The sequence below is a fragment of the Dermacentor albipictus genome, chromosome 4 (genome assembly GCF_038994185.2).
Source record: "Dermacentor albipictus isolate Rhodes 1998 colony chromosome 4, USDA_Dalb.pri_finalv2, whole genome shotgun sequence".
Taxonomy (NCBI): Eukaryota; Metazoa; Arthropoda; class Arachnida; order Ixodida; family Ixodidae; genus Dermacentor; species Dermacentor albipictus.
The window spans coordinates 125,757,267-125,776,454 of record NC_091824.1 but is presented as its reverse complement, the minus strand read 5'-3'; the positions used below and the strand labels follow the sequence as shown (position 1 = coordinate 125,776,454).

At 44.9% G+C, this 19,188-nt stretch overlaps 1 protein-coding gene across 3 annotated transcripts in view; it reads left to right on the top strand.

The window, feature by feature from the left end:
* The window catches only part of LOC135899597 (uncharacterized), a 373,133-nt gene that overhangs the window by 168,076 nt on the left and 185,869 nt on the right, over positions 1–19,188 (top strand). For 2 of the 3 annotated variants that reach the window (XR_011514086.1, XM_070537557.1), the window contains one exon: positions 14,387–14,477. Coding sequence is in view for 1 of the 3 variants with exons in the window: in XM_070537557.1 (XP_070393658.1) it covers positions 14,387–14,477 (91 nt within the window). In the remaining 2 variants the exon portion in view is untranslated. Of the gene's footprint in view, positions 1–13,714; positions 13,790–14,386; positions 14,478–19,188 lie in introns of those variants that run through there. The other variant, XR_010563658.2, reaches the window with a different exon arrangement.

Here is a 19,188-nt window from a genome sequence, read left to right as displayed (position 1 = left end):
ACTCTGTTCTCCTGACTTTGTGTTTAAGGCTAAGTTTCCCTGGGAACATTTTTTTTTTCACTAGCGCGCTCGTCATTTTTTTTTAATAACAACACTATAATGAGAAGGTAGGCTGCATAACCAGCTTTCCCGTCACACAGCTGAGAAAGGCACCCACATACATGCCACAGACACAAATACTTACTAACTCTACAAAAATAAATGTATATAAGAGGAACGCAAACTAAGCCAGGAAAAGCAACCCATATGTATGCGCATTAAGTAAGAGCTCATGTAAACTGTACAATAAAAGCGCTACTAGACGTATAACACAGGAATGTCATTTTTTCAAGTAGTCCAGGCCAAAGCAGTTAATTCATAGAGTTCATGCATATCGAAAATTAAAAGAATATTAAACATATTGCTGGCTACCAGGAAATACTGGATGGCAGGGAAAGACCCTAAATCACACATATACATCCGAAAGGAAAGGCTCATTATATTCAACGGCTTTAATTCTTTATGCGCCTTCAATCCAACCACCCAACCTTCTAGAAAGGGTATCTGTAAGCATACCATCCGTACCATTCTCAGCGCCATTCTTCCTTCGACAAGCCTTCACCCTTGTCACATCGCTGCGTCAACGTCTCGCTCTGTGTATGCACTTGATTTGATGTCTGCACTTCGACACAGCTTGTTAACGGTGTAGAGTATAAACATAAACATTGCACGAGATTAATGCTTTGACGTACGCGGCACGATAGCATAGCATTTCATCGCTGGTGTAGAACAAATCAGCGGCAATTCCGTGGCGGTCACAGTCACACTCGTCGTCACCATATTGCCGTCGCCTTTCTCTTGTCGTCAAATACATGCTCGCTACACAATCCCAATTTATCTAGCAATAATAGCAATTATATAGAAAACAGCAATTATATGGACACTTTATGCGAAATTTCATCGTCCGCGTCAGGGCTGCCGTGAGGTGCCGCATGCACAGGGTATTTGTGGGCTGTTTGCTTATGCATGCTGTATATGCAGATTAGATTGCTATATGCCTGTGCAGATTATATTGCACTGTTCAGTCACCAAAGTTTCTCAGACGAGGCCTTACGTTCTTGACTAAATTATTCATCAGAATGTTTGAGGATTTCAGCCCGCAGGCAAACGTCATTAAACATAGTTTTCACAGCACATTAGAATTATCTTAAGCCTTATCAGACTACTAAATGTGAGTAGTGCAAAATAATCTGAGTGACTGATCCTGTAACTGATGAAATCTTAATGGGCAGTGTAGTGGCACTTGCGCAGTGTCATTACAGGCCCTGCGTGGCGTGTAAACGCTTTTAAATTATGAGGTTTCACTTGCCAAAACCACGAGCTGATTATGAGGCACGCCGTAGTGGGGGACTGGAAATTTGAACTACCTGAGGTTCTTAAACGTGCACCTAAATCTAAGTACACGGGTACTTTCGCATTTCGCCCCCATCGAAATGCGGCAGCCATGGCCGGGAGTCGATCCCGCGACCTCGTGCTTAGCAGCCCAACACCATATCCACTAAGCAACCAGGGCAGGTGTCAGTGTTTTCAGGGTGCCAGATATTTCGCCGCACCCGCGTATGTCGCGTCCGGCTTAGTCAGGCGCACCGCTACACCTTGCTATAAACAGTCTTTATAAAATAATAATAATAAAATTATTATTATTATTATTATTATTATTATTATTATTATTATTATTATTATTATTATTATTATTATTATTATTATTATTATTATTATTATTATTATTATTATTATTATTATTATTGTAAGTAGCCTCAGATTGAAATACACATAACAAGAAGTAGTGTGTGACCAATAATGTAAATACAAAAGTACGTTACTATATAATTTAGCTAAACATTTGGTAATTTGGTCATGATCTTTAATGGTTCCAATCGGTGCAGGAAGGTCGTTCCACTCTTTCGACATACGAGGTAAGGAGGACTGCAATATGTATTAGCTATGCCTCGTGGAATGACAGCTTTCCAAAAGTGACCTAGCCAAGGCATGTAATCCGGAGAAGACATTAGTTCACCGCGCAGACACTGGTTATATATATATATATATATATTGTTTTTAAATACTAAACCAAAGGTTTGACGGTGAAATGATACGGGGGTAATTTAGGCTGGATTTCATTGCAGTTATGCTTCTATTTCGGTTGTAACTAGAAAGAATAAGGCAAACGGAATAATTTTGTGTTGTTTTAAGTGAGTCAATCAAATTACAATAGCCCAAAGACCATTTCAAAAGTGAATATTGGAAGCAATCTACTGTTTTCAATCGTATAATAACGTAGTTGATGACAGTGATCATGAAAAGGTGATGTGTATGTGGCCAAGCCTGTGGTTAGAATAATAAATTACGTGCGCTATTTGGTTGGCCCCAAGTTAGATGAGATGCCACGTGCATACCAAAATAATTGTAAGATAATGCAATCTCCTATCGCCCGTTGTTTATATTTTTTTTTTTACGCAAACATGTTCAACCGCTTATTCCTACTTTCCAGAACCAGAAACAATGCTTTAAAGCCAGCTTCCTGTGAAATGTTGTGCATGACATCGATTTCCTCACTACCTGTGATATGCAGAGCTCTTTTTTTTTCATTCCCCCATTCAGTTTCTTAAAACCACTTTTAGGTTTCCATCCCCTCTGCTTCCTTCTTCTCTACAAACAAACGGCATCAGTTCGCCTCTGCATTGTTTCTCTGCATATTGTAAATTAGGCACCCTGTAGGAAGCGGCCACCTGGCTGGAGTGCCCAACGCCAATTTCCTATTCGAGTGCTCTTAAACCGGTAGTTTCTCCTGCACGTGCCTGTCAGTTTGTTTTCCCGCTTTAGAATGGAATGGAATGGAAAAACTTTAATTCTCTATATCTCAGAGAGATTGGCGGTGGGCCGGTGTCTTCATGTTTTGAGTCCTGGCCGCTTCACAAGGTCGGCGCCCCTATTCCAGGGCACCGCTGAGTCTTGCTGCTTCGCAGGCGTGCTGCACAATTGCCCGTTGGGCTGCGAGCTCGCTGCTGGTGAGCAGACCCTCCCATTGTTCCGCACTTGGGTTATTTGCTTTATGGAATGCGAAATTACGCTTGCATTCCCACGTGATGTGATATAACGTGGGGGTTGTTCCGCACCACGGACATGTATCCCTGTACTGGGTAGGGAACATTTTGTGTAATGTGTGCAGGTTGAAGAACGTACCTGCTTGCAGCCTTCGCCAGCTTACTGCCTCATGTTGTGCGAGCGATGTGTGGGGTGGGGGGTATTTAAGTCTCCTTCCTCTGTAATGGTTAAGTATTTCTGCATACGTCGGCTCCACCTCAAGTCCCGCTTTAGAACATCATTATACCTTGGAGAAGCTCAGCCACCTTGTTGAGACTTCCTGCATCAGCTTGTGATTCCTCTTCCCTGCCAAGCTTGAACATAGGGACGAAATAAGATCAAACTAACACCTGCACTGGTTCCATTTATTTATTAAAGTTTTCTCTTTGTTCGCCCATTCTTCCTCTGTCGCGTGCGTCTGAGTGGTACAGCTAGCAAAAGACAGCACAACAGGAGGATAAGTTTACCCGAAGTTTTCTTTACAGATACTGTGAGTGAGTCTGTCGAAGCATTCCGTCTGAATGACGCTTCGGCTTTGCAGGAGGAAAGAACAGCATCCGCGCGAGCACACAAAAGGCCACGCGCTCAACCCGGAAATTTACAGCCAGTCACTACGGGACCTGCGCTTGCTCTAGTTTCTCCAGCCATGACACCGAATATCCCTTGCTGCACGCGTCTTCCTTTACTCGTCGTCTAATCAGCTAGTTCTTCTCAAACTTATTATTGAAATACTCGCTAAAGGAACTGCCTATATCGCACATTTTGTGCGCAGCAACGCAATTGCCACTTGGCTTTCCCCTATGTATTCTTGTAGGTGGATGTTTGTACGCACAAATACAGAGAGAGAGAAACAGAAAGTGTGTGATCTTTTAAAGGAAGTAAAAACCAGAAAACGATTCTTCTTCTCTTTACACATCGGCCGTTCAACCGCCCCTCGCCCTCACCCTCCACCCCCTTTTCACCCCATGTGTTACCATCGAGGTCGGCTGCTACTGTTTTCTTGAGTGAGGTAGGGCATTAAGCATTACGCATCTCACGGTTCAGTAGATTTTTTGTGACTATTATCAGTCGGCGTGTCTGAAAACGAAACAATATTAGAAAAAAAATTTAGGTGGGCTTCCTTGAATTCAGCCTCCAAGTGGTATACATGCATTTGAGCGCGAACACACTGAAACGGCTCATTGACGCTCTTGAATACTTTGGAGATGTTCATGCGAGCTCTCCTGATCGTTCTGCGCTATGCTTGCGTTGAAGAGTTAGGGAGCGCTCTTTATTCAAAATGCTTCGTTTCGAGGGAGAAAGAATGCGAAATCGAACTCAATGCTGTTCCTGTTCTGTTGTATACAAGCTTATAAACGTTCTGATGCCTTGGAGCTATACGGGCAAGAAAGAAAGAAAGCTTTGTTAAATAAAGTTGGACGTATTGCGTCTCGGGCCCTTTATGTGTTTCGATTTGCCAAAGAAAGAAAGAGACTTCTATACACAAAGAAGAGAATTGCCAGAAGACGCTTTTCTTCACTTGTGCAAGATAAGGGTCATAAACCTCATATTTCGCGAGAGTTATGTTTATTGTTCTACATTTGTATAGGAATTAGTAGTATGAATACCATGTACCTCATGTTTTGTAAAAGTACCTTTCTAGAAAGAATAAATGATATATCTTTCACCACAAAAGCCGAAAACGTAGCATGACAATTCCATATGGAGAAAGCTAGAGCCGCACGTAAAAGAAAAAGAGCAATGATGTTCTACGAAGAGCTGAAGTAGTAATAAATGTAATAGAGTGTGGTCGATAACATTGTGCACAGTCTTAGTACAAATAATTATAGCAAATATATACTATTTGTTGATACCATTTTGTGAGAGCATAAAAAGTTATATTCACTGCTAGGGCTGGACAGTATTGAAGATGCGTGTATCTTAGATACTGTCTTAAGATACTCTTTGGGTATCTTGTGCCTAAAGATTATAAACAAGAATAAGATGCCTGAGAAAGGCTGGCAAGACTTTCTGAGGCATCTTATCTTTGTTTATAACCTTTATACACAGTGTGCTACTCCATCTGTCAGTTCCCTTCTTGATTTTGGCTTTGGGTATCTTGTGCCTATATCATAATATACTCACCAAGACATGTATCGGGATCTGTATTTTCGATACATCACACGACAAACCGAGTATCTTAAGATACAATAATTAATTATGTTTTATTAATTATTTTTTATTAAATTCGTTATGTAGAATGGTCCAACCGCAGAAGGGAAGTCAAGCCGTGCCTAACTCATACCATTTTACTAGAAGCCTTGTGCTTAGGAACACTTTCAAGAACTAGAGACAGAACACGTCTGTAGTTCTTGAACACGGTGTCGTGCGATGCATTGCTGTGCTCGCTACAGTTCTACGCGCAATATTTTACAACAGCGTATAAACATACTATTTGGAACATCAACGGGCATCGCCGAAGACTTTAAGTACTTTGATTGCACTTTACGAGCACCTCGTCTAGTCGCTGCTAAATTCCCGCACAGACGTTCAGCGATGCAATTAAATGCTACAAAAGGAGGCGCCAAAAAATTATCAGTTTCACTCAAAGGCGAAGCATTGAAAGCGATGGCATGGTTGAGCGTTGCGCTGAAGGGGTCTCAGGAGGCCGGCGTGTTTAGCGTGCCGGTATCGTTGCAGGTGTCGCCCCTCGGCGGCGCACGACGTGGAATTAACGGAAAATTGTCCGCGTTGGTCAGCGTCCAAAGAAGGAATCACATAAATTTAGCTCAACGTTCACAACGGCGCAGTATGCACGCAGCTGCTCTGCTCGAACGCTAATGCGTGCCGCGTGCACAACGCTTATGGCTGCAGCGGAAGCCAGAACGCTGCCCTGGCTGTGGTATAGCACAGACGGAGCGGAGCGTCAAACTGTGTCTATCTGGGGTTGCGTCGCGTTTTTATGCGTAGCATATTACAATCACTCAGTTCAGCCCTTGGGCGCGGCCGCGCAGCCACCATTGAGGGTATGAGCCATACCATTGAGGGTGTGAGCCATTGTTCATTGCTGCGCGTCTCATATTCATTGCTGCGCGTCTCATATGTGGGTCTATTTTCTTTTAAGTTTGCTATGTTTGTTATTAAGTTGCTTCTATTTTTATGCGTTGCATATTGCAATCACTCAGTTCAGCCCTTGGGCGCGGCCGGGCAGCCACCATTGACCTTTAGCGCAACCACGTGACGTGACGTCACGACAGCCGGAGGAAAAGCTGGGCCCCAACTCGCGCAATATGCAACGCATTCTTGCCAAGCTAAGCCTGGCCATTTTTTTTTTTTTTGCAACAAAACGCTTCGCTGGAGGCGCATTACCCTTGGTGCGATGGTGGCGCGTGCGGTGTCGCACATCGAGAGACAGAGCAGCGCATCAGATGCTTCCGGCGCCGCGCCGCAGCTCGGCCAGCGAGCGTCTGACGTAGAAAGTAAAGCAGCGCTTTCAGACGTGTTCGGCGCCACGCCACGCTGCAGCTCGGCGAGCGCAGCAGATAGATCAGCAGCACATTCAATTTCCCAGAATTCCTAATGCGATGCGATCGCGTTTACATGCATTGCGAAAGTCGACTTGCCCGTCTCAATCCACCTCGGTCTGGCGCATTAATGTGACGCGATTTCCTAGCGCATTAGACCCGTTTACATGGATGCGATGCGCTAAAAAGTTCATGTGATGCGATGCGATGCGCCAGTTGTCGCATTCATGTAAACGCGGCTATAATAGAGTTTCATACAATAATTACTAGAAGGAACTCTGGCGCTGCAGTCGTTGTGCCACCATGGGAATGATGGAAAGTACATGGATTTGTCTGATCTTCGCGCTTGTTGATTCAGACGTTCTTGTGCCTTTTTATATTACGCTATATAAATATTTTTGTCGTAAATTTCCGCCCAATCTATGCTCTTCGAAGTGCAGAATACGCCGCGAACGCGCACAATTGCTATTAATTGCAATGACTGAGCTTGTCCAGGTGGCTAAATCGAAACGCGCCAAGCGTCTCAAGGCACTGGCATGCCCGCGATAAATCCATAAGGGCGTTTCACTCGCTTGCCGTTACATCTGGGATCCCATCTTTTTCTGGGATGTGCTACAGAGGACTTTAAAGAAAGAGTTACCTTTAGATCCACATGGAATTAGATTCTTACCGGTAGTAACGGACGCGTTTCCGTATGACGCTATAATGCTCCTGGGTCTCCACAGTTTGTGGAAAGCTAGAACGCAGTTCAACAATGCTGATGTCAATTCGCGACCTAAACGTGATCACTTCATTGAATACGTAGTACGGTTCAGGGATGTCTTCAGGCACTCCCTGAACAGCCAACATGGATTGACATGCTAGATAAACTTGCAGCATTAAAAAAAATTATTATTCCGTGCCAGAAAAATCCTTGTTGACATGTTTTATCTTTTGTGTATTGTTTGTATATGTCAAAGCCGGCAATAAAGTAAAAAGAAACGTCCATGTCTTAGTGGTTTGAATATCAGGCTTCTGTGCTAGAGTTCCTGTGTTCGAATCCTGCCGTCGGACAATTTCAATGGTGTTCATTTAATTATTTATTACGCAGTACGTCGTTGAAAATTACCAGTTTACAAAGTCACAAAGCCATCTCAAGCCAAAAGAAATAAGTTTAAGCAAATCCATGTACTTCCCATAACTCTCATGCTGGTGCAACCACTCTCACTGCAGCTCCCGCAGGCACAAGCGCCATAGTTATCTCTGGTAATTATTGTTCGAAACTCTGTGCCTTTTAATTCTCCACTCGAAGGCCGCGCATGCGTCATCAATAGTGGGACAGCGAGACAACAGCTACGGCGCAATTGTGCTTCGAGCGTAAGTATAATTGCTATCGCAATAAGAAAGAGCCTTGTTCTGTCGAACTTCTGCTGGCCCCTCAATCTCCAGGCTGCTGCAATCGCACATTTCTCTCTGCATCGGTCTGCTGTTTGAAGTCGGATAACGAAAGAGATACTTCACGTTCGGTATTATTTGGCGGCTGCTGCACTAAATTTGGTTCATAGTCCTCCATTAGGTGTCACCTAAGTAACATGAGACGGAACAGTTTGGTCACAGTTAGAGAGCAGCGTGAGTATACGCAATGGAATGCAGAGCTTTCTGTCGCTCTGTCCTTGTGATAACTCTATAAATCCAGCCATCTTTTATTATATTGCGCTGAGGGTTCATTTACTTTTTCCCTATGCTATCCTCAAAAGCGCACTAAGGATTAATAATATTTGACTCGTATTAGTAAGTTATCTTTATAAAATACCAACAGAGACTCACTCTTATTGTATTGTGAGGAGAGGCTTGGTTAAAGGAGGCAAAAAGGAAACGTGGGTGGCGGTGCGGCCTTGGAGTTCCCGCGCCAGCTCAGCGTGACGTCTGGAATTTCGACCTCGCCTGCTCGGCCGTAATTAATTTTTTTATCGGGAAATACGGATGACACTATTTTCCAAAACCGCAATGGAAGAGACTTGGCAAGCTTGAAGAACTTTTGCCGAGCTAGAACGATGAAAATATTAAAATATGCTTTGAAACCCATGGCACCACCCTGACGTGGTGATGCTGGGGTTTCTGCGTGATGCGAAAAAAAATCGAATTTTGAACTTCAATTTCTCTTCTTATAATCAATCCATTACCGTCTAATTAGCGAGATGACAGTCTTGAAATATGTTCTTCAGTTTAAACTAATTTAGTGTTTCTCATTAGCGCCCCTGTAAAACTCAAGGCATTATGGACAAGCAACTACACAATCACCCCTATGCGGGTACTTTGTCAATATAACAAAATATGCTCAATAGTTACTGCGCTATTTTCAGACACTACGGACGTGTAGTTGTCATGCGCAATTCTTCTCCTAAAGCACTGCGTTCAGAGAACCATGCACCCTCGTATGGTTTCTAACTGCAGCGCTGCAACGCTTTGACATATCTTAAAGCTCTCCTTTTTGAACTTCAATCTTTCGTGCTCGATATACTACTGTGGCCGGTTTCCTCCCTACCACCCAGACTTCCACTGCGCTCTTTTGCGGCCTGGAATTTGCTGCCGCTATCGACACGTCCTTTTATGTAATATTCTCTGGTTGGTTACAAGGTACATTAGCCCATTTTTTTTATACACCGTGAGTGCACGTTTTTCAAAGTGGCGGGCATTTTCCCTTACTTTTTTTTTCAATGGCGCTCAATGATAACAAGGAAGGTGAATTTGTTGCCAAAGGCGAGGGATCGCAGATATCTCCCCCACTAGTCTCCGAGCAATATTTCTGAAAGCTTCTACCGACAAGCTGAGTGCTGTTAATGATAGTGGGCATTCTATCTTATTTTGAACGTTACCTGCTGCTACATGTTCTACCGTTTCTTCGTCTCATTGGTACAAATCTGAATTAAGATGCGCATTTTACAAGACCACCGTCAGCGGCGTGCATAGCTCCAGCTTGAGCTTCAGCGTTTACTTACAATTTGAACATTGCTGCAAACTCATTATGCAGTTGGGAAGATAACGATGATGATGATGATTTGAACATCCACTTTGAAATTGGTCGGTGATAAATATCACCAAGCTTCTTCTTTTAACTTTCTAATGGGTCTGTATTTTTAAATAGCTTCATACCTTACAAACTATATTTACTGGCGTTTATTGGCGCCTAGAAACAAAATCTATACAACGGGATGCATTGTTTATACACATTGTTATTTCCACATCTCCATATAACCCGTGCAACCTATTCATTGCGTAATATGCAGATAACACGGCGAAGCATAATGCGGCACTATATACTAACGAACAAGTTCCAGCACAAGACACTGACCCGCTTTACGAATGGACCACAATACAGTGCATCGTACAGATAATAAAGGTGGCATGTAAAAATTTCTGATTGCGCAGTGTATTTGCACTAACTGCTGTCCGTCCAGCAGGTCCAGTTCAAGTATTGATTGCGATATAGATCTTTGTTAGAACTTGGAAGTATTTTTGTATATATATAATTATGTGTCAGTTGAGGAAATTAGTAAACAGGGATGTCTGGCTGGCGCCAGGTAAGGAATCGGCCAGTAAGCACTTGATAATTCAAAGTGGTTTCTGCAGCGCAGCTGTAATGAAGAATTAACTAATGTATTGAAATGTCTTAGATGCACATGGCAAGTATCATGTCGGACACAATTATTGCACGTGTATCTTGTATCTGTATTTCGAATGCTTATCACCTCAGTATATTGTATCTGTATCACTATATATTTGCAAACTACCTTTGCTCAGACTTGTTCACTTCCGCGTAAAGAGCACGGTGTTGACACATGTTGTTCGTAAACACGCATACAACGCATATAAGCAAACTCTTCGAAACAAAACCCGGCTCTAATCCCCTGCCACTATTGCCGCATCTGCTGTTATTTAATAGTCATTGTCTAAATTGCTTCCGCGATCGTAAGTTGACAGATAAGTTGCTAAAGAAATTATATTTGAGCACTACGAGATTGCCGACACATTACTCTTGGTGGTAGTGTTGTTGTTCATTTACGGAATATAAAATGGGAAGGTAGGCTGCATTAATGCCGGCGAAAGTACTGGTACTATTGGAAAATTGAGACAACTACTTTCTTAATTTAGTACGAACACGCAAAATGCCAAAGCTCAAGCATCGTAAGTCTGCAACAACTAGTAATACAAGTGAAATGTGAAAAATAAAGCTAATCAAATACACATCTTATAAGCATACCCTTTAAATAATAGAAGGCTATTGTCACAGTTTGATAGAAACACTTCAGTTTGCTCCAGTGGTACTGCAAACAAACAAAGCTCGTGAGAACCTACATAACAAGCCATGTTTATTAGGTTGCTGTCCACAAGGCAATCCCGTACGGTGGTCAAAGCACTTCGTTTAGCCAGCAACGACCACTTTCAGTCTAAGGAATAGCACGTATCTTGCGAGGGAAGTTGAGAAACGGATATCGGCGAGGTGCGGGGAAAGGAAAATCCCCCGAATGCTGCCATATAATAAATGCTGGATTTGCGGAAGAACTGGACACGAGAGAAAATTTGCCGTGGAGGAAACCGAGTGCCCTCTACATTGTTTCAACCCTTTCGCATCTCCACTCGTTATCCCCCAGGCGGCAATTATTCGCTGTGCCGAAGAGGGAGAACTGCCGGCCAGCCCCATTTCCTTCGCTATTTCGGCTCCCCAAACACCCCTTCGGTCTGTCTTGCAACCCGGCTTCTCCTGCAAGCAGCATGCCCGTTCATTACTTCTGAAGCTGACCCGCACCAGAAGAACTGCGCTGACTCGAGAGCGTCAAACTCCTCCCCGTTGTTTAGCCAAATAATCCCTTCTCTTTATATCAGCTTTCTGAGCGCGCAGCATTTTGACACCCTTGTTTGTTTTCATATTTTCTCCGCGTTTCGAAGTGAAGCGGGTTTTTTTTCTCCTTTTTTTCTTCCTTGAAGGTTCTGCCCAGGGAGCGTGTCGTGCTGTTCTGCTGCGTAATTTCTCAAGCAGATTGCGTCCCGGAACAAAACGCCATCCCAGCATTTCTCTTGGTGGTGTGCACGCTTGCTTTCAACATGGCTTAACGACGCAGCAAAGAAACTTGCCACGTGCCAGTCCATTTCTGTAATCTGCAGCTAACAGTTTGAACGCTTGTCAAAGCATAACAGCACAGCTCCTATCGTAGCAGAACGGCACCAACGCTGTTACGATCGTCGCGTATGTCCCATTGCTGCTAAACGACAGATTATAACTAGAGGATAGTACTGCAATAAGGTCACATTAGTGAATTTAACTTTCACAAATACACAATTGATCTCCAAGGCTGATTGTAGGCTCAAACATGCGCGCACACGTCGCGCTGCGTGCTCCGTCCGCCTCAACGCCAGCAGAAAGTCCGGTCATGCCGACTTAAAGCACTTCAGTACATCTCACAGGACCGTTTCCCACGTAGAAGTCGCAAAGAAACCGCACGAGCGCGAAAACAAACTCCAGAAACTCCCGCTGAGCGTATACCTGCCATGCAAAATAGAGCGCTCGCCCAAGCCAGCATGCCGACTGCCCATACATGTAGTCTATATGGTCTATACGGGTGGTCCGAGCAGCGCAACGTCACTCTGGCATGACACAGCAGAGACGGAAGTGAGCAAGCGGCGCAGGCGTCTCCGATTGGTCCGTGTCTCCTTGCCTAGCTTGCGGTGGTCTTTTAACGATACGCGGCCGGCGTGCAATGGGGACGCTAACAACACTGCCAAAGCGCATCCCCACCGAAGAGGAGTTGGCAAAACGACATCGTCTGCGTGGCGAAATTTATGGACAACGTTGTACTGCCAAGAGGGGTGCGCAGCGGTAGCAACGACTGGACCAGCTGAGAATGTTCTGCGCTCAACGTTAGCAGCCAACCTTCGCTGCTGCGTTAGCGAATAGTTCGCGAAGCACTTAGTTAAAAACGCTTTCGGTGGGGTGTGCGCCAACGGCAGTTGTTCCGGTAGGACAGTCCATATAAAAAACCTGAGAAGGAATAAATTGACCTGATATATCCGCGTAATTGTGTGTCTGTTACCAGACCAAAACCTTACACAACAAATTTACGCATTTATCATTAAGAAATTTTTCAAGCCTAAAGCGATATACCTTCGGACTCTCCCTGGTGCATCCGTTGAATATGAGTGCATGATCCACGGACCGTGTATACAGCGGGATAGCAACTATTCGCTTCTTTAGTAAATTATCCGAGATAGCTTCCGCATAACTTTTTTTTCCTTGGAAGGACCTTAAAGCGACTTCACTCTTTTATAGACGCGCCTAATGAATGAATAGTGCATGCTACTGAAAGCAACATTTTATATCGTTTCCATGCAAAGGCTTTTCGATTACATTTTGGAATGAACGGAAGTACTCTGATTATGAAAGTCGTAGCGATATATGTGTCAATCCCGCAAACAATCTATGTCGTTCGGCACCTGCAAGATGGCAGCGGCTGTTGAAAAGGCGCGTATCCCGTACATGAATTAGACGTCTCTACTTCTGAAGATGTAATTCCGATCGATGAAAATTGTATTTGCTGCAGTCAAGTAGGGAACGTTAAGAGCAGAAATGTGTTAGCTAATGCTGTTTCATGTTACTTCGTTGCGCGTGGGCATAGACTAAATGAGAGTGTAGTTTTTTTTAAGATACCTATTTATCGCATGATCTTCTGTTCCGAACTTAATTTTTATCATATACAAAGAACTCCAGCCGCTGGCTCTGAGCACCCAGCGCCAGTGCGATTGGCCGGGCATTCATGTGTTATTCCTTTAAGAACTGGGCCCCAGTCTGAAGCTATTCCAAAACGTATTCAGGTTTGTTTGGCATAGTAATTCATCTTAATTGCGCACATTTCACTTTGGCGTGCAATTTTTCGTGATTTCGGGAAAGAAAAAGAAAGGGCGCGTGACCCGAAAAAAATGTTTAGCGGTATCAGGTGGCTAATGACAACAGAGCGAAAAATCATAAATTTTCTTTTGATCAGCCTGATATACACAGTGTACAACTCAATTCTTAATTAGGCATTTTTTTTTCAGTTCTCGTGACTTCGTGGGGCAGACAAGTGAAGTGAACATGGCCCGAACATTTCTGATCAATCACGAGGTGCTAATGGAAGAAATCGGTAGAAACGGTATGAATAGCTTTACAATATAGCGACCTTGGTTACTAAGAACAACGCTAACACTTATTCGTCAGTAACGAACAACCAGTAATCAGCATGCTACAGCAGCTTCTAAAACATTCGTTCAATGAGTCTCAATTTCTCATCAGGGTAATATTTCTTTTTCAAAAACAAGCTAAATTCACTGTTATATACCAGAATTTTAGATGCACGCATGTTCCTTGCGCTAAGTCATTTGAAAATTCGGTGAATGATAATAAGATCACATACTGTTCTTACCGCAGTTAAGCTATATATGCAACGAGGGGATTTCTTTTTGCCCAAGCGCCCCATTTCGCTTTAACTTAAAGTACTTTTTCTCGGACGACTCCCCTTCAAGCAAAAGGGAGGGCAAATAATTTCATTTTTTTTTCTTTGCCGTTCGGTTTAGTGACCGAACGCTTCGCTAGAGCACAATTTTGTGGCGACTATTTTCTTAATTTCTTATTATCATTCATTTAGGCGTTCACTGTTGGTTTGTATGCCACCGCATTATCGTTCTTATCGGAATCTCTTCCTAGATGCACCAACTCGACTGAACTGGAAAAATTTATTATGGTCTTGCAGGACGTGCTGAGCGGGCGTCTCCCACGTAGAGTCCAACAGGGAGTACCTGGCAGCCGCTTCGCGGGCCTGGTGAACCGCCCATTGCTGGTCGGTGAGTAGTGATCTTCTGAGGGCCTTCTCCCACTTGTCCGAGGTAGAGTCGGGATGAGCGTTTCTACACTCCCAGAACATGTGGGCGAGTCCCGTGGCGTCTCCGCACTAGGGGCACGTGTCACTGGTGTAACTAATAGCAACTTATAAATGGATAACAAGATCATTTATAAGTTACCTTCATAGAACATCAAGAAGAAGAAGAAACTTTAATGAAGAATAGTCCGGCAGTGCTTGCTGTGGTGGCCTCAGGTGACGGCTCGAAGTCCTTGGACTCGAGCGGCATCTTCGGCTTGCCGGACGGCCCAGAGCTGGTCTGCCAGCTCTGAACTTCTGATAGCCGCCTCCCAGCGGCGGCGACGCCTACGGAGAAGGTCCCCGGCGGCTCCCGCATCCGGGGCGGCGTCGGGAAGAAGCGAGCTCGAGCCTTCTCCCACCCTGGCAACGGCCGCGATTGTGGACGCGTCGCTAACGGAGCTGGTCTGATTGCCGTTGTTGCCGGCACACTCCCAGAGCATGTGTCGCAGCGTTGCTCTCTGTCCGCATGTTTTACACGCGTCTGTTGAATATAAACGCGGATAGCAGTCGTGTAAGATAGCGGGGCTAGTGTAGGTGTGTGTTTGGAGCAAGCGTAACGTTACGGCCTCGTTCCTGTTCAATTTGTCGTGCGGTGGCGGGAATGTGCGTCTTTCGAGTCTGTAGTGTTGGGTGAGGTCTCTGAACGTGGTTAGGCGATCGCCCCACGCCCAGTGTGCTTCTTGTTGTGTTTCTGTTGTAGTGTCCCGATCCGGCAGATCCGATGCCCCGCTCTCGGGGGCGGAGGCGGCCACATAATCAGCGACGGCTCGGCGTGTGAGACCTCGAGCCGTGGCGTGGGCCGCCTCGTTGCCCGCGAGCGGAACATCGGTATGTGCCGGGGTCCAGAGGAGGAAGATCAACACTTTCGAATTGTCAAGCTATCGGTGATGTACCTTGATCCCTCGCTAACTTGATAACTTGATCACTTGCCCTGTAGATCCGCAGTGAAAAGCTACTCTTACCTCCGTACGTTCATTTAATTAGGTAGGCGACACGGTGCACCACAACAGGTGTTGTATACAAGATCTGTCTCTTACACAAGCTTGATATTTTCACACAGCGCGCTAACTTTTGATCTCAGCGCAGTCGAGGTGCTGCTTTTAATCTGCATTGCTAGGATCATCCGATGCGAAAGTCAATCCCATCAAATTAGCAGTTCCAGGCTGTTTGAGTTAGCGCTGATAAATATACCAGCTTTATACCAGCGATCGAAGGCGCGTTTTTCGCTGCCAACCGTCCTATTAAGTACTAAAATCGGGACAATAAATTTATGGCAACCTACAAGGACAAAACGTATCTTCTACATATTTCTTTTTTGATTTACCAGGAAATTCTTCTTCTGTTCCCGTTTTATAACGAAACAAACCAGCACGTCTTCAAGTTAGGAAAGAAAACAGGAACACCTAGAAAGAAACTAGGAAATATTTTAGAACAGAAAAGAAACGACAGGTACAATAAAATTATTTTAAATGAGATAACTCCTATTGATAGATTAGCCTCTCAGGCAGTCTAAAAACTCGTTTAGCTGCAATATGCGGATGACACCCTGTAAGGGATTCCACTTCTTGGTAGCGTAACGTTGATCATAATAAGAGTGTTTTATTATCTTTAATAAAGCCTGCAATGTACACGCTCCTCAGAGTACACTCGCTCACAAAATATTGCGGGGCGCGCGAGCGCGTGGCGGAACGATCCTCCTCCCCTGCTAGCGGGAAACCCTGGTGTCGAGACCGACGCCTGAACGCATGCGCGTCCCTCCGAGACGGCAAGCGTGCATGTTTCCGCGCTTCTTCCCTGCGCGCCGGCGATATCCGAATGTAGCCGCGAGGTAGCTCTCTTGCGGTTGGCGCTGTGGCGGCTTCAACGGGCACAACTATGTGAAGCGTGTTTAGAAGCGTGAGCTTGCGCGCGCCTCTGCGGCTGCTTTTTGTCCAGCCATAATCGCTGACGCCTAGGTGGTGAACGCAACAAGTCTTTTTTTTTTTCTACGCTGCACCTTTTCGTGGCCAATCTTCGTTGTTTATTTCTTGTTACGAACGGGGCGTTCTCCTGCAGAAGAGCGTGGCAGGAAAGGCGCTCTATAGAAGGAGACAGGCAAGACGAAAATGAGCTCTTGATTTCCGTTGTATAAACGAAGTTTTGCCCGTCAAAGCCGCCACAGCGCCAAACGCAAGAGGGGCACCTCGCGGCTGCATTCGGATATCGCCGGCGCGCAAGGAGGAAGCGCGGAAACATGCGCGCTTGCAGTCTCGGAGGGACGCGCATGCGTGCAGGCGCCGGTCTCGACACCAGGGGTTCCCCGCTAGTAGGGGAGGAGGGTCGTTTCGCCACGCGCTCGCGCGCCCCGCAATATTTTGTGGGCGAGTGTACATTTTCCTTCTCCACGGTAACGTACGCGCGTAGCGACACTTCGAGGTAGCGAGCTCGCGAGAGGAGTCTAAGTTAGTGTAAGGCGTTTCCTGAATGCAAATTCCTTTCAATGAAGAAAGTTTAATAAAGGTTGTGGCTCCTCATGAGATGAGCGCAGAGAACGTGGAACGCGTCCGCAAGTTCTTTTTTTTTTTTCCTCTCAGATTCTACACTGATTGAAAAGGACCGAGAGGTGCGAAACATTATAAACGCCTGGTGCACACGCAAGGGTGAGTGCACTTGGCGAAAGGGAGGAAAGAAAATGATGGAGTGCAAGAGGGCGAGAGAGAAATAAACAAGTATGCGACAGAAGCTTGAATACCGCAGGTTCGCATTCTAATCACTCAGGGGTCGCTTGTGTTGCGCTTGCTCTAAGCGACAGCCTGCGACAGCCGTCTCTGGGTAGCGAGAAGCCATTCAGATTGAGATCGCCTTTCGTCGAGCCCGAACTTTTTTTGAAAGAGGCCAGAAGTGTTTTCTTGCACGCGAATTGCTCGGAGACCCTTTGCCGGTGCCCCGCGAGAAAAAGAAACCGGAACTGTCGCTGAATGAGTCACCAAAGTCAGCTTAGTGCTTTTTTTTTTGCCAAGCTCATATATATATTTTAAAGTTTACCCTTCAAACTACGCAGTATTGTAGCGCTTGTTCACTCCTTTCCTTGTCACTGTATAGCGAGGCTCTAAAATAACTCAATAGCTTTTATTCACCGCGATTCTTTGCTTGTCCTAAACGAAAAGAAAAAAAATGCTTTTTATGAATGAAACGTCCAGAAAGAAGACCGTGGTGGCAGCTAATCCACAAAAAGAAGCAAGATGTACTCAAAGCTGGATGTTTTGTAGATAAAATGAAAGTTCTCAGTGAATGTAAGTATGCGTAGACTTTTGCCGTCTTCAGAACACTTTTATCTTACTCTTCCGGGACAGGCGGTGCCACGGAAAGAGAGAATTCAGTCGCAAGCGTGAGAATACAAAGAAATGTCGCTGGCCATGATGTAACACCGAGTAAAAATTCTGCGGTATATTCAAAGTCACGCAAGACTCTGGGAAGACGGCAGCTTTCGGTATCATTATGTGGCACAAAGGCTAAGCTCAGACTGGCGCAAGAGAAAGAACGTAGTTCTCTTTTTTTCTTTGTCATTGACGAATGCAGTACATATTTATTCACTTCTGCAAAGAATAAGAAGACTTTTACATTTGCTTTTCTACGAAGGTACTTGGTCCTGCTATTCGTCATTTTTTTTTTCAAGGGGAAAGCCGCATTTATACGTTTGTAAGGGCGGCAAGGGGGCGCACTTGAAAACCACGAGAAATCTGTTGCTACTTGCGGTTTGAAAAAAGTCCCAGGAGAACACTTTCGTTCGAATTTTGATGGCCTGTCATCGTGCTTCGCAGCGGATAGTAGTCTTGCGTCTCATTTGCCAAAAGTACGCTTTATGTTATAGTGGGAAGGTTTCTAAAGGAACATTTCTTTTTTGGCCTTTCTTCGTTGTCGTTTTTACAGCGACGCTGTATATGGCTAGGTTTCCATGCATTTTTGATCCCCGCGAACAAAAACTATCATCATCGTTGGCTCATACCCCCGTAAGCAGTCACGCTCCCGTAAGCAAGCAAAAAAAGCAATGGCTCATAGCCCCGTAAGGCAGAGGCCACAAGCACTCAGCAATGTGAAGCGAACAGTGCTTAAACTATTGTTAATGACGGATACAACATGCAGAACTGCATGTCGAAAACTGTCATCATCAACGCCTCATACCCCCGTGAGCAATAGCTCATACCCCCGTAAGCAACCAAAAAATGCAATGACTCATAGTCCTGTAAGGTTCACGGCTGCTCACTTTGTGGGAATTAGCTGCCACGACAATGCCCCTGTTATCTTTGTCGGTGTTTTCAATGTGGGTGCGTCGGTAACGAAAAGGGAGCCGTTTATGCATAGCGGCGTGCGTGCATCGACTTGACATTATCAAATAATGTGCAGTAGCGAGTGAAATAATGACCACCGATCAAGACAATAAATGAGTGCGCGTGAGCACAGAGAAGGTCGTCACGATGGCCGCCCATCAAGGCAATAAATCAGTTCGTACGTTTGTTCAAAATTATGCCACATCCGTGTCGTGTGCAAGGCAGCTTCGCTGTTCAACCACCTTCACAGAGTAGAATGGCTCATGATATTTCTTTTTTTTTTTGCGAACTGCTTCATATCTCCTTGTGAATGACAAAAGTAGTTCA